A 23,549-nucleotide genomic window follows, 5' to 3' on the forward strand; every position below is an offset into this window, starting at 1 on the left:
GAGTGGGTAGAAGCAAAGGGCATAGGAATCAACAGTTGCTCTGCTGGCATTAAACGTCTGTAACCAAAAGTCTGCCTTATTCAGAGCAATTAACAAATATTCTTGCTGCCTTAGTATCTTACAAATGTCCCAACTCAGATTTCGTTTAACTGGAACAAGATATCATCCTGGGTACTGATAAGTTGTTATATTATGGGTAGATCAATAACATGAAGTTCTGCCATGTAGTTGGCGGTCTGACCTGCCCCCAAAAGCAACAACATTTTAAATACTTGTTTTATACTAAAGATCTATATAGTTTATTGGGTCACAGTCTAGCAATACTACATGGGAAGAATATTCCTATAGTAGAGGTCTCTTCAATCTAGCAGACAAAAGTCTAACAAGATTCAATGGCTGAAAGAAGTCTGACAAAAGTTACACTCAAAATAAAAGTACAATTTTGTAGCAGTGGGGGGTAAACTAGCCATTGGAACACCTTACATAGGGCCATGGTGGATTCTTCATCAGCTAAAGTCTTTACGTCAAGATTAGGTGTCTTTCTAAAAGATATGCTCTATCTTAACCAGAAGTTATGGATTTGAGGAAATTACTTGTCGAAATTCTATGGTCTGTGTTATGCAAGAGGTCAGAGATTATTGTAACGGCCCCTTCTGGCCTTAATCTATTAGTCTAATTGTTTAATGGCAGATGCATGCAAAACTGATCTGCATTGCAATTTGAGATTTGTCACCAGAAATCCCACAATCTGCAAAAACAGACTTTTTTGCTCATGCTACTGGTGGATATAAAAAAGTGTTATTGTTTAAAATGGAAAATGCAAACTTCCACACTGCTCACGCTTCTGGTTGCACTTCAGAGTTAACAGCTAAGTTTACTTTGCTTGATGGAGAACCTCCCTCCCCCCTCTCTCCGGAACATCAAGAGTAATCACACTTTAGTGCTGCAAGAAGTTGGCTGAGTCAGCTGCTCTTGGCCAAGTTAATGTGCAGTACAGGACATAGAGACTTATTTAATCAACAGGACGTAAATTTAGCTTTTGTCTTTTTCTTGTGGACAGCTGCTGTATATACCCAAGATCCGATTTTCAAGTGCATCTTAAGGGTGTAGGTTCACCTTTAAATCTCACATCTATATACATGTGTTGTGGTGGCAAGAACCATGAACCATGCAGCATAATAGCAGAGCAAGTAAATCAAAACTGTCATTTTATACCCTCTTCAAGGCCCCAGTTCAGCAAAGGACTTAAGCAAACAATGTACTAAGTACATGAGTAGTCCCTCTGAAATCATCCACTGCTTAAAATACTTTGGGTGAAATACTGGCTGCACTGAAGGCAAAACTCCCATTGACTTCAGTAGGGCAAAGATTTCTTCATTTAGATATGAAGTATTTGAACTTCAAATTGGAGAATTTTACCTCTCAAACTATCATATTCTAAATGCAATGTTAATTTTTGTTTTGTTTTTAGGCTTACTCATATAGTTTAAAATGAACCAAAATACTACACATGAAGGCCCTGTATCCCTAAGGAAATTGCCCAAACCAGTTGTTTGTTCAGACTGAAAGAGAATTTAAAACAAAATCTCCATTAGCAAAGAAATCCACAATTCATAACCTGTCAAGTAAAACAAATTTATCAAATAAAACCAGAGGCACCACTGGAATATTTTAGCTGGCACATACTCCCTCCTGCCATTAAAATAAGCCAACTTTGTTGGACTGCACAGGAATACAGTTATGGGACAACTTCATAAATAAATAATTTTACTGGTAATTTCAATCTACTTGGAACATTTGTAGAAGGAAAATGTACTCAAGATTTAGCTTATTTTTGTGTTTTTTTCCCCAATCTTGACATGACACAAAGTGTGTGCACTGTATGCATATAGCTATGTACAAACAGAACCATCAAGCTGTTCTAATGAAATTAAAACTTTTCTGCAGTCAGCCTCATTAACACACACCAACCCCTTTTACATGAACCAGACAGCTCTTATAGAGAGGGTAAGAACACCACTGAATTGGAGAGTCTTAGTAGCGCAGCTGAACTGGGAGACTAATAGCCCTCTGCAACTTAGTTATGATTGCCATTTAAAGCACAACATTGTTAGAGCAAGAGCATTCTTGGTCTAGAAAATGTTATTACATTTTCTTACTTATGCAGACCCGGCACTACGACTGGCGAAGAGGATCTGAGATAGATAAACACTGTGTATTTTTCTCAATAATGGCATAGTAAATATGTAACTTTAACTGGCTACTTATAACCCCTCTGTTCTGATAAGACACTCGAAGAATTTTCAAGAGGCTGCATATGGTTTTCAGAAGTGCCTCACTAACTCAGAAGCCCAAGCCCCATTTTCAAAAGGGACTTGGGCACTTTGGAATTTACCTGTAAGTGTAACTGAAAGTCAAACTCTAAGTTCGGAAGTACTTTTGAAAGAGAGTCTTTGGGGCTTCTAAGTAATTTAGGTGCTTTGAAAATTTTAATTTCTTACACTTTTTTTAAGTTTACATTAAACAATAAAAAAAATCAGGAAGGCAATAAAATGGGCCACAAAAACTGCTAGTTTTAAAATTTACATAGATAAACTCCACACCCTTTCCAGCCCTCTCCAATACCTTAACATCCTTAAGGTAAGTAATAACCTTGTGCTAATACTGTAAGGGCAGATGCTCAGCTGGAGTAAACTGTCATAGCTCTATCGACTTAGAACAAGGAACAGCCTCAACTCTTCAAATTGCATTTACAACTGAATTGGAAGGAGTCTTAGAACTATAACTGGCCCAGGAGACAATGGATCTTGAAGCACAATACATGGTTCTTATTTGTGGTACCACAGTCTTCCTGATCTATAAGGAGATCACGGTGCTGGGAGAGGATGGAAGTAGTGAACATGGTTGATGAAGGCAATATTTTAATTACTTTTCATCACAAGAACTTGACGATCCCACTCTAATAAAGTCAACCTCTTGGTTCATTTAACTCAGGATACAGTTATTACTTCATAAACAAGCAGCAGCATAAAGTTATCCAACATCTTCTCTGGTGGGTGGAGGTGGATTTGGTACAAAGCGATCTAACAGACACATAGAGAGCTTTGTGAGAGCTTTAATGGCACAAAATGTTTATAGCTACAACTTATACATGTACTGTAAACTGTATATAATGTTACAAAGTGCTAACTAAATATATGAAGGATGCATAATCACTTTGGCTCAGTTAACTTCAATAATTTCAACAAGTGGGTCAATTAAAAATCTGAATTTCTAACAGCATTTTCAGTTTTCGCTTTTCAAAACAGAGTAAGTAAATATGTACTTGCTACAGTTAAGTTAGCCTGTCACATTTTTTTAATGTGCGAGTTTATGTATTTTTGCTTGATCCTATTTACAAATATTTTAAGCCAGTTTTCACCGAACACAAGAAAAATGAAGCCTGCATTTTTTTTCCCCAAAATTGTAAACAGGTATAAAGCTTTTAAACAGTATTTATCTTAACAAAACTTCAACTATCAATAGCTGAAACCCCTTTTCAGATTATACAACGATCTGTTTCGGTTCATTGTAAAACTAAAAGTTGTAGACTTCCATCCCAAGCTTATGTGAGGGTATCAATAAATACTGCATTGTATTATTGTATGATAACAAGTGCTACAGTGATCAGGTATCCATTTTTCAGTAATATTTTCCATGAACAATTTTTAATCTCACAGCTGCTTGAAATATTAGAACATAGCTGTGTTTATCCTCTAGTCACAAGTTTGTAACATATTAATTTATCAAGTATTCTGCAGAGGAATCAATGTAATATGGATTGTGATTTTTTTTAAAACAAAGATATTCCCTACTTAATATAAATCTGTTTTGCCACTATTCCAATTTTCATACAAAAGAAGATGCTATAATTAGTACTAATACCAGCCTTTCTCCCTTCCTATTTTATTTAGGTCTCTAAAATAAGGCGGTTTATACTGCCTAAAAACACTCTTGGCACTTTTTTCTTCCACATGTCTGGATGAAACCCAATATCCACACTTGAAATAAATACGTAGTTGTAGATAATTCAAGAGCTACTAATATTTGCGATTAAAAGAAAAAACAGATGCCTAAACAGAATGCTTCAACCACCCTTTCACATTGGACTTGTCTTAAAGCCTACTAACCTTCTCCTAAAGGCTGTGAGAAGTGGAGAATAAAATGAACACATTTTAGAAATGGATTTCATACTTAGCATCTTTGCTTCCTGAGGTGCCTTTTTTAAAGCAACCCTCAACTAGGAATTAGCCTCCATACTTGAACTGTTTTGAACTATCACTGCTATACCAAATCATCAACTTAATCTGATGCAAGCAGAAAATTTAAGGTAGATTTCTCTTCCAAACTTGCTGACCAGTTTTTCTTAACATTTTCTACAAGTCAGCCTCATGCATTTTCCATTTAAATGAGATTTTGGTAGTTTTAAAATTAACATTGGTTCCTAAATATTTAGTATTAAAAAGTCTATATCATATTTTTATATATATTAAAAAAAAACAGTATTCTATCCTTCAGAGTCATGCTACATGTTTTGAAATCCAATAAAATCTACTTAAGGACAAGGCTATGTCCTGATGCTTTATAACGATTTGGTACTAAAGCTTCACATTTTGAAGAAAGTTGTCACTGAAGAAGGACAAGGCTGAGTGTTCCCAAAGATAAAAGTTCAACAACATTAGTGAGAATTCTACCTAGCTACATGAGACGTCACTAATGACTTTAGGATCTACATTATCCCCAAGGGAGACTGTACAGTAAACAATGAGAAATGGGAATATTGAAAACTTCACTAAAGGAGACGTCATGTCAGAGATTTACCACTTGCGCTTCTTTACACAACTGCAACACTGTTCCCAACAGCAGATCAAATGCTTTGAGTACCTACTGAGCCACCGTATCTTTATCATTGTAGGTGGTTTCAAGAGACTCCCCTTTTTACAGAGAATCTAAATCAGGGGGTTCCAAACTTGGTTCACGGCGTGTTCAGGGTAAACCTCTGGCGGGCCATGAGACGCTTTGTTTACCTGAGCGTCTGCAGGTATCGCCGCTAGCAGCTCCCAGTAAGCTCAGATAAACAAAGTGTCTCGTGGCCTGCCAGGGGTTTACCCTGAACAAGCCATGAACCAAATTTGGGGATCCCTGGTCTAAATACACCAAAAATATTTGCATTCAAACTGCTTTTATAAAGGAAAACTTTATATTTACAATTTTCCAGTAAGGAAAAAGCTAAAGGAAAATAAAAGCTTCTTCACATGCAAATAACACAATTCCTCTAACGTTTTCTAGGCATTAGATTTTCCTACCAAAAACAAGGAGCGTACTTCATAGAAAGACAAGATTATGACAATTATCTAGGATTAACATATGCTGATGACTTTCAGTTATTATCCTGCTTTATGTTTTGTGCAGTCTTTGCCTTCTGCAAACTAAAAGTCATGGCCAAAATAGGGGGTTAGTAAATTACCCAAAAAGCTGGTTTTAAAATTTATTTATTCTTTATTGCCAATGATTTTTTAGTTTGATTTACAGCCAACAGTTTTCTAAAAACAAAGACTCACTTTTACTTTAACCAAACTTCAGTTTCTTTTAAAGACATTGGCAATTGTTATAATACAGTCAACATTTATTCCATGAGCAGTTGCAGATTTAAGTCAGGTTGTACTAGAGGCGGCAACAGCATCACTGATAAAATTATAATTTGCTGGTGGAATTTTGTACTGAAAGAAGCCCTTGCAATGTATAGACAATTGTAAAGTCTGTTAGGCAACTGACGTGTTTTGCAGGCCAAAGGGTAGGGGGAGAGAAGGTGGGTAGTCAAACACCTCAACAGAGTTCCAATACAATACTGAATCCCAAGAGTTACTGGAACCTGGATATGTAAAGAAAGGGTGGGGCTGGGGTCATGCTTAAAATGGTCTCAAGTTCAAATGGACTAATGTGACAATAACATCTTCACAGGTCACATGGATTTCCAAGTTTTGCATTCTGCTTCTCTCAGTAAGTGCTGGCTGAAGGTGTGGTCAGTCGTTTTCCAATGTAGATGCTGAAATAAAAACATAAAACATTGTATTTCATGGAAACAGTTCCCTTCAAAACAGTCCTTGCTCACTCAGTTGTTCCAGTTTGCCCTTAACAATAGTTTCCATTTTGTGATATTTTTCCATAACACCTCCTTCTCTTCAAGTGACTACATCTAAACACCTAATTATAAAAGCTGAGATTTCCAATAGAGCCCAAGGGATTTAGGTACTCATCTCCCATTGAAATTCAATAGGAGGTGGCTGTCTAGCTCCGTAAATCTCCTTTGAAAATCCCAGCTAAAATAATATGTATACAAAATTCTTTATACTACACTTAAAGAAAAAATATTAACACAGGCTTTAAAACATTGAGTGTTCTGGTCTTACAAAAAGGCAGATCTCTAACAAACATAGGCAACATACCTAATGTATTTCAGAAGTATAAATTTTTGCTATCAAATATTTTCTTTTCACATTTTCTATCCAGCTAGTTTAGCCAATAACTAGGACTAAGGAAAAAAATAATTTATAAGAATATGTTAAAATCCGAGTGAAAGACAAACTTTGTGTAAGAAATAATTGAATAAGAAGTTAAATAAAAACTGAAATATGGTATTTTACAAATACATTTCTTTGGCCCCACCACAAGAGGGCATGAGATAGATATTTGCAAATCGCTTCTAATTACAAAAATGCTAACAGCATTTGAAAATTCAGTAGCTAATTTTGCCAGATAGGTACACAATGTTGTGTATATTTCTGTTTCAAGTTTCAAACCTTTAGTTTCAGTACCATCATGCAACTGCAGTAGAGCCAGCCACTCAGAATTAGTGGGAGATTACACATGGGTCTGGAGCATCATGTAATGATGTTACACAGACTTTTCATGGAGCAAAAGAGGGAAAAAAATCACTAATATTTATATTTAGTGTCTTATTGTTCTTTTATTATACTATAACTCTACAGAATTTGAATAGAATGAGCAAATGAACAAGTGGGTCATGCCACAGACACTGCAAAGGTTATTTGCAGTAGGGTCTCAGAGTCAACTAAGGTCACTGATTTCATGATAATCTGTGCATTCTGAATGTATGACCATTCAATCTCAAACTTTCCCTACAATCAAGTAAATAGATTTGCGTCACAGCAAAGGTAGTTTTCCTTATATCTCAAATATACTTGACCTATCAGCACAACGTCAAGATAATCTGGTCATTCTTATTATGCTCTTCCTCAGATTGGTAGCTCCCATAATACTACAGTAAGTATACAAGCAATAAAGATGCAAAGTTTAAAATTAGTCTTTGTACTTACCCTAGTCCCAAAGCCAAAACATGAGATATAAACAGAGATGGAATGAAAACCTTAAGAAACTCGGCAGAGAAAATGCCACCTTTCTTCATAGCTCCACTCTTTCTCATACTTAAAGATACTGCACGCTTAGGATGTCTGAAGTGAAATTCCCTGAAGGGAAAAAGTAGAAAGGAATATTGCAGAACTGCATACATTTTTTCAAAAGTGGAATAGATAGGGCAAAAGCCAGATTGCAGGGGACCAAAAAAAAATGTGAGGTAGTGTGGAAAGCCCACTTACTCAAGTACAGAGACAATGGGAGCACAAGCCAGGGAGACAAGCAGGTCTGGGAGAGGAAATTTCAGTACATGACTTAGTAATAGCCACATTTGTGTTTCAAGCAGGGATGCAGAAATCTCCCAGACATGGATAGCATCCTTCAGTTTAACGAACACTTTGTACTCATCTAGTGCTTTCCATTCAAGGGTTTCAAAGCTTGATAGTGTCTAGTGTCCCTATGGTGTCAGTAAGCATTATATTTATTTTACAAATGCAGAAACCAAGAAGCAGAGAGTTTAGGTGACTTGCCCAATACCAGACCAGTCAGTGAGCCGTTACTAAACCCCAGCAATGCGAGCTCCAGGTCCCCTGCTCTAATAAGTAAAGACATTGGTGTAACTGGAAAAAGTAACTTCATATTAAGCTTATTGTTGGGTTGCTTTCAGTAAAGGTATCTCTGTTATGCAATTACATTTTTTGCAGTTTTTATTGGTTTCATGCTATCTATCCTCCAAGGAAAACCCAAGTCTTCAAAATATTTTTTCGGTGATGATCCCATTTTGGTAGCCAGAATAATTCCATATATGTGTGCAGCATGATTCTTCTTTCCTTCTTACAGAAGGAGCGTTTATTAGTAAAGAGTTCCACTCACTTGGGAGGAATGTTCTCAGGCCTACTCGACCAGTCTGAAACCCAGTCAGCACTTTTCTTCAAAATTTCCACTTCTTTCTCTCCTTCTACTGCTTCTTCTTCAGACTGAAAATATACATGGGACATGCCCTGTAACAACACTTACTCAGCTATTCTTCACGCTGTTAATTTTAAGAGCATCAACTGCAGTGACAAAATGAAAGCAGCAGATGTTGGCAGTTTTCATTCCATTGGGCTGTTTCTACATATGCTGGGGTTGGGAAGGGATAGGTGATGACGACTGAAAAGACATCAAGGATTTATTTGGAAGGGATTTTACTATGCCCACAGGGTTTGCTGATGTCAGTGCATCTCTGATAAATGTATTATTTTATCACAGACTTAAGCAAGCTTCATTGTAATAAGAGTTAAATGTATATAACAAATTAGAGTGAAGAACAATTGAGAGGATGATTTTAACAATAGCCTGAGTAAGATAGTGTCACACAAAATGTTTTAAAGTAAAAACCATTCCCTAAAACTTTAGCGATTCTTAAATCAGATGTAATCAAATGAAAAGGGCAGTACTTCTGCTTAAATTGTACAAAAATATTTTAAATCATTTCTTTCAGAAGTTTGCCCGCTGTCAATGTCACAACAAATATCTTTTGTTTGTTATTTTACTACTGTTTTAACATGTATACTGCAGTAGACCTCAACTAGGTCTGGGCCCAACTATAGTAGGAACTGTACAAGCATATGGTAAATGACAGTCCCTGCCCCAAAGATTAATGCCTTCTTCTCATGAAAGGACTGCCATATACAATGCTTAATTTGTAATGGAAGAGGTGCCAGGGGCTCAAGAAACTATTTTACTTTCATAACTGATGCAGCAAGCCCAGAGGTGCCGTGGCTATGAACTGCCAAGCCTAGAGCTGCATGTGTTGGCATTCCCAAGCTGTCCTCTCCCTGCTGAATTCAATGGGAGTCTGAGACCAAATTCAGTCTTTAGCAAGGTTACATTATAACACTTGGAGTACAGCTTAGTTGAAAGAAGCACCAAAACAATGGAAAAAGGGAACCATGCTGAATTGTAACAGAGAGATGGCAACCCTGAATGACAAAACAAAAAGCAAATGAGCTCACTCAGAGTGGTATGGTTGTCTACAGGGCTACAGAACGGTGACGATCCTATTGTTTGGCCATCTCTCTGACAAAAATTAAATGCACAGTTCATTTTTCCACTATTGCTCTCAACTTGTACTGCTGAAGACAGCAAATTTCATAAAAGGACCAAACTCAATGTTCAGCATTAGATTCATTTTGTGTTGAGATGACTGAGAATTATGTGAGCTCACTAACCATGGAATGATTATCCTGAATTCTTAGATAGTAATTTAAATATTTGTAAAACAAATAGTTCTATCACATACCTACATAACTAGATGTGTAAAAGAAATCCTGACAATATCTCTGATAACTTGCCACTACATATACTCAATATAATTATTTCAAGTTCAGGATTGGTGCCTGATATTCTCTCCCACTCCAAGATTTAAAAACTGAATTTTTATAAAGTCCAAGTTGTATAAAACCAAAGAATGTGTTTCAAACTAGACTTTTTTTTTCTCCCCACTACTGGAATTTAAACATACAAATAACTCTCTCCTTCTCTGCTTAGTAAAATATATTTTCTTTTTTTATAACACCATCTCCCAGAGCAAAGTTTTTAATAGACATGTTATAATCTCCTAAAATACAAGTTTATAACATAGTTACCATCACAACCCTAACTATACAAAGACTCAGTGAATCATTAAAACTTATTTACACCAGAAGTAAGTAAGAATGGATAATGTTGTTCACACAGTTCAAGTCAAACTGTTGCCTTAATTTTAAAAGATACAAATAACACGATAATACAAGTAAACACGGTTATTCTAAAAGGCTAAAGGACATTTCCAGATTTTGAATAAACAGGCTTTCAATAACAGGAGCTTAATCTTCTTGGCCTTTAATTCAGTATAGGTACTGTATAATCGGTTGTTTTCATACTATACTAATAACGCATTGCTGGAAATTAACAGTTTAAAGCTGTATATTTATATACAGAATTTATAGTTTTAAATATTTGGATCAGCCCTCTAGCATGCTTTACTAATTATTTTTTTATTCATCTTGACATGAAGTTGTCTGTTTACAATATACAATACCGTGTCTTAAACACTGCTCTCCTGGACAATGTGTTGTGATCTTTAGAATTTACTGGAGAAAATACCTGAGAACTATTGTCCTTACTCGTGTGCATTTCCACATCAAACATTATCTGTCCGTCTTCTTGAGGGGAAGGGCTAAAGGAAACAATGATAGCATTATTGTCACTTTTGGGTTATTAAATTACTGAAACGTCAGTTTACTTGCACCATAGTTCCATTATTTCTACATATAATGGTACACAGACAATTCAGATGAGAAACAAGGATTCTTTATCATTATGAGCCCCAAAGAAAACCCCTCCAAGTCCCAAAGATTTCCCATATTCCCAGTTTGTTCCTGTTTTATACCCTCCCCATCCCCAACTACCGTTCAGTTACTCATGAAGAGATGGGACGGAATCAGCACAGTGACTCCACTGTAACTCCGGCCCAGGAGCAAAGGACCAAGATGGAGTCCCGAACTCTCATCCCCTGTGAGGCAATACATTGCTACAGTTGCTACTGTATATCAGAAAGATGGCAGTGATGTAAAACTAACCTTAAGTAGTCACGAGCAAAATCAGGTTACCTAGAAGGTGGAGCCCTAAATGGAGTTTGAATATCTGAAACTTTGTAGGTATTTTAAAAGTGGTTGCTTTAAGGAATTCCTCCCACAGACATAGTCCTTTGTGTTGTTCCACTGTACACTAAGGAATTTCTTCAGCAGGCATTACATGTTACACACCAAAATATCTTTTAATAGTTAACAAATTAACCACCCAAAGGAATAAATACTTTTATTTTCAATCTTAAAACCTAAGTATACTCTACTAAGAGAAACCTTTAGTACAGGGGTGGGCAAGCTTTTTGGCCCAAGGGCCACATCTGAGAATAGAAATTGTATGGCTGGCTGTGAATGCTCACAAAATTGGGGTTGGGGTGCAGGAGGGGGTGAGGGCTCAGGGTGGGACCAGAAATGAGGAGTTCAGGGTGCAGAAGGGGGCTCCAGGCTGGGGGGGTAGGATGCGGGAGGAGAATCAGGGCTGGGGCAGAGTGTTGGGGTGCGGGAGAGGGTGTAGGCTCCAGCTGGGGGTGCAGGCTCTGGGCTGAGTATGAGGGTTTGAGGTGCAGGAGGGAGCTCCGAGCTGGGACTTTGGGGTTTGGAGGGCGATCAGCACTGGGGCAGGAGGTTGGACTGCGGGGGGAGGCTCAGGGGTACAGGTTCCAGGCACGGCTTACCTCAAGAGCTCCTGGAAGCAACGGCATGTCTCTTCTCCGGCTCCTACGTGGAGGCGCGGCCAGGCAGCCCTGCACACTGCCCTGTCTACAGGCACTGCTCCTGAGCTTCCATTGGCCACGGTTCCCAGCCAATGGGAGCTGCAGGGGCAGCATTTGGGATGAGGGCAGCATGCAGAGCAGAGCCCTCTGGCTGCCCCTACGCATAAGAGCTGGAGGGGGGTCATGCTGCTGCTTCTGGGAACCACATGAAGTAGCCCCGACCCTACTCCCCGCTGTAGTGGGGAAAGCCCCAGACCCTGCTCCCCAGCAGGAGCTCAAGGGCCTGATTAAAACGGCTGGCAGGCCGGATTTGGCCTGTGGGCCGTAGTTTGCCCACCCCTGCTTTAGTAACATTCACATCCAGATGGGAAAAAATGCTAGAGAATTTAAAATCAGGGACAGAGTAAAAGTACAGTGTAATGCAGAGATGTCATTTCATTGCATCAAAATTCTAGACACCCCTCTTTAATCTGATTTTAGCTCTCATTAAAAAGATGGATAGTGAATGAAAAAAAAAGTTACACTGGGAACAGGACCTCTTTTAAACAACTCAATAGACGGTTTACAGCCGTTATCACTCCTTTCTACAACTGTTTTAGACCTCAGGTTTCTATAAATATCCAACTATTATCTATTATCATGAGTGGATACGCTCACGACAAAATTGGAACTTTTGTTTTCCAAGCATTCGCTGTTGAGAAAAAAGAAAGAGGGATTTGTCTTCATCTCACATTTTTATCTGACCGTATTTAAATTAAAAGTACTGAGGCAATTAAAGATGTGGGTGGAAAGAAAGTCTTTACTTTGATAGGAACGAAAATGAGCATTACAGACACTACCTAGCAAATGTTTCTAGTTGAACTAGAAAGTGACAACATACTATGCTAGTTACTGGCAGCTTACAATTTCTTAGAAATAAAGGTATAGCAAACTGCTTTTTTCTGAGGGAGTAGCTTTTAAAAAAAATCTTTTTAACTCTTCTTGTCTATTGCACTTGGTAATTTTATTTGAAATTATCACTGAGTTAATTTCAGGTTCCATCCAGACTCATTGTAGGCTGTACATCTGATCTAGCGTGATATAAATGTTACATACCTGACAAGGCAAGAAGAGAGCATTTGTCCAGCAATATAAGAAAAAGAAAAAGAGGCTCCCAAGATAGCTCCAACACCACCTTAACTGTCCAACAATTCTGAGGGAGAACTACAGTGAAACCTTAAGGGTATCACTTGTTTTGACATGATAAGCAAGATTATTTTACTTGATCTAAATAAAAACATTTGGCTTTTAAGGGCAGAAAGTAGAAGACTTTTTCAGGTGAAGACACTTTTTTCTCCCAACTACTTCCTCTGTGGGAGAAAGAGGGATGGGAATTATGAATATGTTGTCTATTCCATCGCTGTCCTGCATTTATTCTTGCCTGGACACACAGTATACAGCTGTAACTGAGTAAGTTACTTTGAAAAACTGATAAAGCCAATTTATTACATTTTCATCCAAGTGAATACTACCTTCAGTCATAGGATTCCTTGTTCTTGCCTTCTCTTAAACGATCATGCATCAGTAATCACATGGTTAATTATTTTTTACACAGTACATGAACAATGCTAATATGAGATTTCACACTGATATTGATGCAATTTGTTCTACTCCTGTATTTATTTATTTTTTAAGTTTAACAACAATTACTTGCTTTTCAAACAAACCAAGTTCTATACTGTTTAAAGCTAGCAGGATTCAGCAAGTATTCCAAATGGCACATTGGCTGGCTCATGGATGAAGAACTATACAGCTAATAAAATGTCATTTGCCCTTGATAAACGATCAAGAATGGAAATTGCATCACATAACATATGGGAAAGTAAGTGGTTCAAGAGATCTGTTACAGCTGTGTTTCCTTACCTGTCACAGTGCGAACTACCCCTTGAACTACTCTGTCCTGATTCGTGCTGGGCATCCAGAAGGATTTTTTCCATATCTCCATTGTGAATAGAGGATGACGAAGGGACATGTTCCAGGCCCCCATTTTTCCCACTGGCATTATCATTGCTATTGCCATTGCCGTTCATCTGTAACTCCACCCAGGAACCTGTTGGGCCAGCCAGATGGCGCTCATTAAAAGCAGCAAAACTAAACCCTCACTTAAGGTTTATCATTTACATGCAGAAAGAAAGTGAACATGGTGAATTCAGATAACATCCACCGATGCCAGAAAAAAAAATGTTCATAAACAAATAGAGAAGACAAGAATGGCAGGTCTGTTTCCCCCATCCCTTAAGTTAACTGCAGTCTTAAAAGTTCTGAACTAAACAGTCTTGATTGGAAGTAATAACAGTCATTCCCCTCCCTCATGCTATTTCTTTAAAATCCCCTACCAGGCATCCCCTTTAACGTATCCGGTTTAAGCTCCAAATCCTCACCATACAACTTCAGACTCTACCCTTCTCTCTACACCTCACCCTTGAACCAAACAAATTCCATTCTTTAATATTCCCTTTGTTCTTTCCCACTTGCAATTTCATACCTATTTCCCCACAATACCCCTTATGCTTGGAACAACCTCCCTCTCTAGCCATATGGCAAGCAATCTCCTTTTCCTCTTCCCAGACAAAATCTCACTTCTTTCAGCTGGCCTTCCATTCCCAATCTCCTCTCCAGTACCGTCTGTTACCCCTCACATCAGAACTTTAATAACTGGGACGTATCCAATTTAGATTATAGATTCACAGGTCTATGAATTATTAGGTCCTTGAGGCAGGCCCCTTGTTTTCCCACATATTTAAAAACCTATGCACATCTACTGTATGCTATGAAACTAAGTTGGTTATAATTGGCTGGAAATGGAGTTTGTGTGTTCACACATATGCTCCACTGTTTATGCTAGGTATGTGGAAAAACCAGGGTTCTCACTTTGTAATATTTTGAGATGGGCAGGCGAAGTCTCTAACAATGTTACAGTCTTATCTAAATATATTTAGTTGAACATTTTCTCATTCAAATAGTGCAAATAATTATTGTTAACCTAGTTAACCGCTTTCTTGTAACTGATAGTTAAACCTATTTTTGCAGGGAAGATTCTATATACTAAGTACTACACTTAGCCTACATATATTGTAATTCATTCTGACTCTGTTCTAATAACTCAGGGGCTCTCAAACTGGGGGTCGGGACCCCTCAGGGGGTAGCAAGGTTATTACATTGGGGGTCGAGAGCTGTCAACCTCCACCTCAAACCCTGCTTTGCCTCCAGCATTTATAATGGTGTTAAATATATTTAAAAGTGTTTTTCATTTATAAGAGGGGGTCACACACAGAGGTTTGCTCTGTGAAAGGGGTCACCAGTAAAAAAGTTTGAGCGCCACTGTTATAACTAGTTTTAACTACAGGATCTCAGTGGATTGAGGAGCTGTGTGCATCATATTAGCACTGAAAACACATGCTTTAAACACTTGCCTTAAATGCAGACTGTACTAAACATGCAAAGTAACAATATAAAACATTTTACCAGTACATTAAGCAGTCACAGGTTTCATTTAGGATATTTTGAAAATATTAATAAATAGATAGTTTATGTTCTGACTGGCGAACTTAAGCCACTTGAGTCCTGATGTATGGGTCACCTATTTAATCCAGAGCCCATTCAACTGCAAACCTGGGGTTCTTATTCAAACTCATTAACTTTATCATTTGAGAATATAGACAGTTTCCTTTTTAATCAGAGTACATGAATTGTCTGAGAACAGTTGGCATAAGCTAAAAACACATTAAGTTTCTTTTCTGCATAAGCTCTTGTTCTTTGGCGCAATAATTTTACATTTGATGTCACTTTTACCTTACGTGGTTCAAGCAATTTATTTTATACCTTTTTTCAGACCCTCATCTCAAACTATATTCAAATTCAGAATCTTATTACATCCTATTTAGTCTGAAGAACTATGCCACTGGGATATTACAAAGCAGTTTGCTGTTGAAGTTGTTGTTTTGCATCTTTATATACTAGTAGGGCTTTTTGGTCAATACAACTCTTTGATGTAAGTAGGATTTATTATGGCATACACAGAATCTAAATACTCTATTTTAAAATCAAAACTATTAGCAGGCTGGACTACTTTAAAAACCTATCATTTTTGTTTAATGGGAGGAATTTTCAATAGCAACAACTACTGGGACTTGTGCTCCTCAATCACTTCAGAATATCTCACCCGGTTATCCTAACAATATGAAGTTGGTACCTCTTAAACAAAAATTGTTTTCAAAGCTTAATACAAATTTTATTCTCATGTCAACATAAGAACTGGGATAGCAGAGAGCAAATACTCTCAAAAATAAAACACACTTATCTTAAAAGTAACGTGCTTTTCTGATTTCTTTTTTAAACTTACTACTGTCACACCTAAAACATTCCTACTGATCATTTGTAAACAATCCTCACAACACTGGGTATAAAATGTGCCACTCTTATCTTGTATAATGTCAGGTTCCCCAATCTGTGTAATCTTGTCACATCAACTGAAGAAGAAAAAAAAAACATTTTAAAAATAGAAACTGGGAGACTTGAAAACCTCAAGTATTAGCAAGGGTATTTTAAATTTAATAATCTTTTAAATTTACTAGACTAAGTTTAACACTGTGCATACAAACTATTGGCCAGTGATTTTTTTAAGTGAAAGTGAAATTTTAAATGGAGATTCGGTTCTGGTCCCAGGGAATATCACCACATTGACCAACCTCTTAAGGTAGTCTACCTTGGCTAAAAAAGCTCAACAATATGCAACCCATATTACTTGATTCAAATGAAGCAATCAATTATTAATCATGCTCAGTGCACTCACTTAAAGCCCGTGTTCAGACTGGTGCTGGGCTCAATTACATTAGCTCCAACAATTTTATGGTATGACATCGCAAGAGTGACATTTGTGGGGGATAAATTATGGGTGAATGCACACTGCCCATGTACCAACCCATGTGCATTCTGGGAGTGGAGGTCACATTCCAAGAATTCCTTTTCTGCTTCCAGAAGTTGTGTCATAGAACCAGTGGATCAATTGCTAACTCTGCCACACCGTAGCAAATTCTCCATTATGCTTCAGTAACCAGGAATGTCTCCCAGGCTGGAGATGCTGTTGATTATATTCACACACACAGTGTGTTGGTACCAGGAGTCTTACAGAGCAGCTGCAGTGAGAAGATGATGGTGTTTCTGCCATTGCCAGAGCACTCTGCAAGATGATCTAGAACCCATGCACCAGTTGAACAACTGAATGTCTGGCTTTTTAGCCAATGAAGCATTAGCTGTGGAAAGGCAGTTTTAGGTTAGATCAACGGGCATGGAATAGTGGGACTGCACTGTATTTCCGACCTGGGATGATCAGCAGTGACTGCAGAATTTCAGAAAAGGAAGACCACATTTCAAGAAGTATGCCAGGACAGTTGACCTACCCTAGAGCAACCACCTTCCATTATGATGTCACTAATACCTGTGGAAAGGCATGCTGCAATTGCAGTTAGGGAACTGGTTAGCTCAGATAGCTACAAGTCAGCAGCTGGTAACAACTTTGGGTTCAGAAAATCTATTATGGTGCGATCTATAATGATTGAAGTATATGAGGAATTTCTTTTCACCCTCAGCCCCTCTCACCTGCTGACCTTGTACAACAGAGTTCAGTTGCAAACAATATGAAAGAAAGGAAGGCAGAGCTATTGGAGTCTGACAGTAAACTTAAATAAGGAAGGCCACTTCTTGTAAGGTTAGCCTGGTGGAGGAGTTTTGGTAGATGACCAAAGGGGAAGCCTGGGATTGCAGTGGAGGACTAATCAGAACTGACTGCTATAACTGATCACTGCACTGGGATGATTGGGACTCAGTTGTGCTTAAGCCTACAAAACACAGTCTTCAGAGAGCTAAATTGTGGAATTTGCTACTTAAATAAGTTATGTTAGAGGCACACTGGAGGAAACAAGTTAAAACATAATTAAATACTCCTCCCATCAAAAGAAGGCCTAGGAGGGTGTTTACATGACAAGCTGCACGTTCTCCATCTGACCACTCATCTCTGATGAGTCAAAACATGTTTAGTGAGTGTCAAGGCGTTCTGATATCAAGCTTAAACACTGCCAAGATTTCCAATACAGAGCTCAAGAAACAGCCACCAACTGCTGTTTGAAAAGGTGCTTGATGATCCTCTCCATCAAAGACCCTGTGTTATAACTTTCCTTCAGGCTGAGATGGGCTGGATGTGAAATCCTCTGAAGTCCATTCATGCAGCTCCAAAGCGATGGCCAAAAGTAACTACTGGAGATCAAGTATATTCCCTTTTCCTCTGCTTACAGATCCAAATATGCTGGCTGTTTAGTACTGGGACTGGGAGCACCAGCAGCAACATTATCCCAGAAAAATTTGAGAGATTAGATCAGTGGTTCTCAACCTGCAGCCCAATCAGCACATAACTGCGGCCCCCATGACATCCTCAGGGCCATACAGGTAGTATTGGATGCAGCCAACGTAATACATTGTGGGTCAAATAGGTTGAGACCAGACTAGACTAGGTTAAGACCCTGGACTAGATTAACCAAGTCAAAAAATGGTGCTTCTCATCCCCAAACCAATCTCTCCAAAGAGAAATATTACCCCCCAAAGGGAGAACATTTCATTTCGTCAGATTGTAGTTTCAAGCACCACACTAAGAATTGGCACTTTATTCGTCCTAAAATTTTAACCAACCACCTGAAAGGTATGCATTGTTAAAAATTGTGAATTTGACATTTTCTCAAAAAAGAAAATTGTGTACTTTCACTTCAAAAAGCAATCTGAAGCAATGTCATGTACTTTTTAAAACAGAAATTTAGTCAAGAGATTAATACGTAATAAAAGTGAGACGATCAGCTTAGGGTTTTTTGTTGTTTTTTTTTAAATGCCTTATATATAGCTAACAGATTAAAACCAAAAGACTAGTTATTTTTCCCCATTTTTTACTTTCTTGCATTTTAATAAGCTTGGACATACCACATGTAAATTTCAATTTTGTCTTTAATGAACAAGTTTAGATTTACTTTCAGGTTCTCATGGCCTAGCACAATATTAGGATCACATACACAGTGGAGGAATAATTACATGTTAACAAACTTTCATTAGAAAGTTTAGCTGTCAAGGAAAAAATTCCATTAATCTTAGATTTCACAAAACTTTTATCTTAAAATTCTGGACCTAAAGTGATATGACAGTGTCCCTTTTACAAGCAACAACTGTATGTATCCAGAACATCAGGCATACATATCCTAAGATATGCTTAGGAACTGAAACATATACGAACATGATCATTTGCTACACAGCTTTAATAACCTTGCTTCTGTTAATAAGGTCAAAATCTAGAAAAAACATACATATTTTTCTGAGAATTATGTTTACAATTGATGGTTTTCTATAGAAAAACTTTAACCAAGTTTTGTTGCAGAGTAGGATGGATTTATTGTTTTGGGTATTAATTCAAATTCAATTTACTTCTATTACTCTGTTTCTCAAACTGACATCACAGAGTCCTGTTGAAGTCAATGGCGCGCTATGCAGAATAGGCATTTTAACACACTATATGACTGCAGGGACTGGTCCAACTGGCTAATTTTTGCAGTAACAAAAGAAATTTATAGGCAAATTTTCCTAAATTTTACTGCAAGTCTGAAGCAGTGGCAACTAAGCTTTCTGGCTCACAGAAATGCTCTGACTGCATAATGGCTATTAGATAAAAAATTCCAATAGATAATCTCATAAAAGCTATAGAATCTAGCATAATTTGCTGACTGTTTAAGTAAAATATCATTGTCAAAAAAAGCTTTTCCATTTCCCACAGTAATATTTTCCATTTAACAGATATCCCACACTAACACTTCAGGGTTTTTTGTTTCACCTTCACAGTAAAAAGGCCAGAATGATGTAGCAGTACTTGACTAAACAGGGACCTTGGGTGCTTTTTACAGCACCGGTGGTCACATTCCAGAAGTACTCAACAACAGCAACCTATAGTACTCAACAAACAGCAATCAGACTTCTCAGAAGGCAGGATGTACAGCTATAACAGAGGAGACCCTCCTTTTGCCTTTTTTCCTCAGTAACGTAGTAAATATTGCTGAAAAATAGACAACATTACAACTCTAAGTATGTTCCAGTTTAAATTGTTGGAGTTTTTTGTGTTTGTTTTTTTGCTAATATCTAACAGAAGTACAAATTAAAATCCGAGTGAGGCATCAGGAAATACCAGAGAGAGCACACTTTTGTGGTTAGTGCACAAGACTGAAATCAGGAGTTCCAAGTTCCATTCCCAGCTCTGTCACTGACACAATGTGGAAGCTTCACCTCTATATGTGATTTGAGATCTTTGCATGAAAGGCATTAAATAAATGCAAGGGATATTTTAGAACAAAAATGAATTAATGTATAGACTCACTAGTCTGACAAAATTGAACTGACAACTGGTCTTCAGCCTTCATGAAACTGACAGGTTACATCTGTTTTGCTTTTGGGGCCCAGTCCTGAAAACACTTCATACTACCACACAGCACTTGCCAACCTGAGTAACTGCACTGATTTTACTAACCCTTTATGCTCTGATCCTGCAGTGAGATATCTATGGGCAGCCCTGCATGATGCCCCACTAATTTCAATGGGAATGTGCCCCTGTGGAGTTCATTTCAAGATTGGGACCTAAAATGTTTACACTGAACCCCTTCTTGCTGCTCTTATCTTACAGATTGACATCTCCAACTCAGTAAGTCACTGTATTAACAGTGAACAGAAAAAGGAAAAAAAATGAAGTATGGAAGAATGAGTACTTTCAGATCACGGATAAACTAATTATAAATTGTAGAAATAGACATTAGGTTTACTTGGACATGCCAAATCTAAGATGAAATTTCCAAAAATTAAGTGAAATCTTATCAATTAATATACATATATATATTTTTACATGGTATCTTTGTTTTATTTGTGTGTGCAGTTCTCCAAGGCCAACGGATCAGAGAAACACACTGCTGTAATTAACATGACATTCAATGCACAGACAAAAATGCAGTGCAAATGTTGTTATATCAACACAGTTTACTCTCATCTAATACATTTCCCGCTGAATTACCAGAGACCACTCAGCTGGTCCTACTGAAATATTTTGTGGATGATTTAGCAAACCAGGACAGAGGGAACGGTTAATTGATAATACATTTTGTTTTATCACGGTATCCTTGGCACTTAAAAACAGACCAAAATATATATTGAATGGCTCTGCATTTGAAATGTAAAACACATCAGTTAAACCAATATGACAGCCTAGATAAAATCACCAGGCTTCCACACAAATATTATCCTTGGAACAAAAGGATGCAGCAAAGCAGCTGACATATATGTGAGATAAAAGCGAAAAATAGCTCACATCAGTGATACTGAGTCACTGAAAAAAATCATTCCCACGGTCAAGCTCCTCCCCACTTTCTTGCTGTACCATCATCTTTCCTGTTAGAACCAGCCACTAAATAAATTCATTCCTGTCTCACATCCACCTTTACTCACATCCCTGTTATTAACCCTGCTACTAAAATTCCCTGACTCCCCCTGCATTTGACTCATCCACTGTACTTACACCCTACCCACTAAAACTTACTGAGTTAGATGGGATCGTTTGGTCTCCTGATATTACCTAAACTCAGGCATTCAATAAACCTACTTCCACAACAAGATAATCTGCTGCCCATGGTCCCCTCAGCTGCCTCCCATTCTGAACAGAGCCAGTTCCATCCCCCTTTAACTCCTGAACAACCTCCCCTTTTGTCATCCTCCCACGGAACCCCAGCCCTCATCTCTACCCCACAAACCACAATAATGCACCTCTCCTCACCACTCTGTCCAATATGCAAGACCCAGACCACCCTCTCCCTCCAAAACCATAAGTGCCTTCCAACCCCCTACCTCCTCCAACATATCCTATTCCTCCTCCACACCCCAGTATATCCCAACCTCCCAGAGCACCCCCCCCCACATATATCATATTTATTCTCCACACCCCAGTGTACCTCAACCCCTCAGGTATCCTATTCTTTCTCCACACCCCAGTATACCCCCAACTCTCTAAAGACCCTCAGCCTGCCAATGTACGCTTCCCCCCCAGAGTCACATAACCCCCTCCCAGTGAACCCCAACCCCACAGACCCCCCCCATCCCTCGAAGCGCCGTCCCCTATGCTGCTCCCCCCCGTCCCCAGGTACCCAGCCCCTCCTCCACCTCTAACACCCCCTATGTGGACGCAGCCGAACCAACTGCGCCCGGGACCCTGTGGATTGGCTTGGAGACGCTCGCGTGATCCCGCTCTCTACCAATCCCCGCCGTGAGGGGGGATGATGGGAGGGGGTCGAGCTCCCCGCAGGCCCTCCTCATTTACATGTCATTTGCCTATGCTAATACACGGGGCGCACTCACTGTTGAGGCCCGGCTCGGTGGGCACCCCCTCGGCCGGGGGGTTGTTGTTGTTGTTGTGCTGCGGCGGCTCCTGAAGACAGGACATGGCGGCGCGGCACGGCGGCAACTGAGGAGCCTTCGGAGCTGGGACAACAACAACAACCCAGACTCCTCACAGTCCCAGCACCCCGCCTCCCGCGGCTGCGCAGGCGCAGCCCTGAGCCACCGCCCACTCTGACGCAAGAAGCTGCCGGCGGATCGCTCTGCCTTACTGCGCAGACACCGCCCCACCCACGCATGTGCCAGCGGCACGTCGTCACCAGTAACTACGCATGTTTTTCCCCGAGGCACGGCTTGGTCATGACTACGCTTGCGCCACCACCAAGCGCCACCTCTTTACACTGCGCATGTGCCACTCCGAATACCCCCACCCCGTCACTTCTCAAACCGCTTGCGCTTTCTGGGCCCGGCTGTTATTGGCGCTAGTGCGCATGCGTAGGTTGGCTTCTAGGTGGAGCCGCCCCATACAAGGCAAGAATCCCATAGGGCTGGGATGGGGCCCAGCTGTCTGGTCACGTGCTCCGTGGCACAGGCGAGGCCCGGGACTCAAGGCTCCCCTCCATAATTCACAGAGCACAGCCCCTTCCAGAGCCAGGAAAAGAACCCAGGAGTCCGGGTTCTTAGCCCCCCCCCCATCCCCCCACTGCAAACAGACCCCAGGGTCCTCACTCCCCAGGAGCGGCACCAGGGTTTTTGGCGCCTTAGGTGGGGGTCCTTCTGAACTCCTGGTCATTGACGATAATTCTGCAGGGGCGGGGGGGAGGTCCTTCTGCGCTCCCGGTCTTCGGGGCACTGTGGTGGTGGGTCCCGGAGCGAGTGAAGGACCCCCCGAAGACCCGGAGCGTGGAAGGACCCCTCGCTGCTGAATTGCCGTCCTCCCACATCCTGGCGCCCTACACCTAAATGGAAGTGCCAGCCCTGTCACTCCCCGCTCCATCGTCCAGCCAGGGTAGGTCAATTATTTTTTGTCAATGTCCAAATTGCTTGGTCAAGCTCTAGTCAAGGTCCAGCCTCTAGAGAAAATAATCATCCAACAATAACGATAAGTAAATAAAAAGATTTGAGGGTTCATTCAAAAGGGCCTGCCGGTCCAGATTTGGCCCATGGTCTGCTTACTGACAGCCTCTAGTCTAGCTTAAGCCACTCTCAGAATGAGGGCTGCACCAGTTTCTCTTTCCTTAGCCCAGATGCAAAGGGTTAAACCTGGTGAGAGCAGCCCCATTCTTAGACCTGTGTAATCTGTAATGGTGCAGCACTCTCCTGGGATGTTCCTTTTCCCATCCTATGAGCAATCTGCTGTCCTTATAAGCACAGAACA

The 23,549-nt window shown here is 39.6% G+C and overlaps 1 protein-coding gene across 1 annotated transcript; it reads right to left on the bottom strand.

Moving 5' to 3' along the window:
* Positions 1 to 3,099: 3,099 nt before the first annotated feature.
* On the bottom strand, positions 3,100 to 22,390 carry BNIP3L (BCL2 interacting protein 3 like). Its single transcript, XM_032795406.2, has 6 exons — positions 22,193 to 22,390; positions 13,640 to 13,826; positions 10,543 to 10,615; positions 8,287 to 8,390; positions 7,377 to 7,526; positions 3,100 to 6,085 (listed from the first exon to the last, which is right to left on the bottom strand). The coding sequence occupies exons 1-6, from the start codon at positions 22,275 to 22,277 to the stop codon at positions 6,037 to 6,039; spliced, it is 648 nt and encodes a 215-aa protein (XP_032651297.1). The 5' UTR covers positions 22,278 to 22,390; the 3' UTR covers positions 3,100 to 6,036.
* Positions 22,391 to 23,549: the final 1,159 nt, after the last annotated feature.

The sequence above is a fragment of the Chelonoidis abingdonii genome, chromosome 2, assembly GCF_003597395.2.
Source record: "Chelonoidis abingdonii isolate Lonesome George chromosome 2, CheloAbing_2.0, whole genome shotgun sequence".
NCBI classification, from domain to species: Eukaryota; Metazoa; Chordata; order Testudines; family Testudinidae; genus Chelonoidis; species Chelonoidis abingdonii.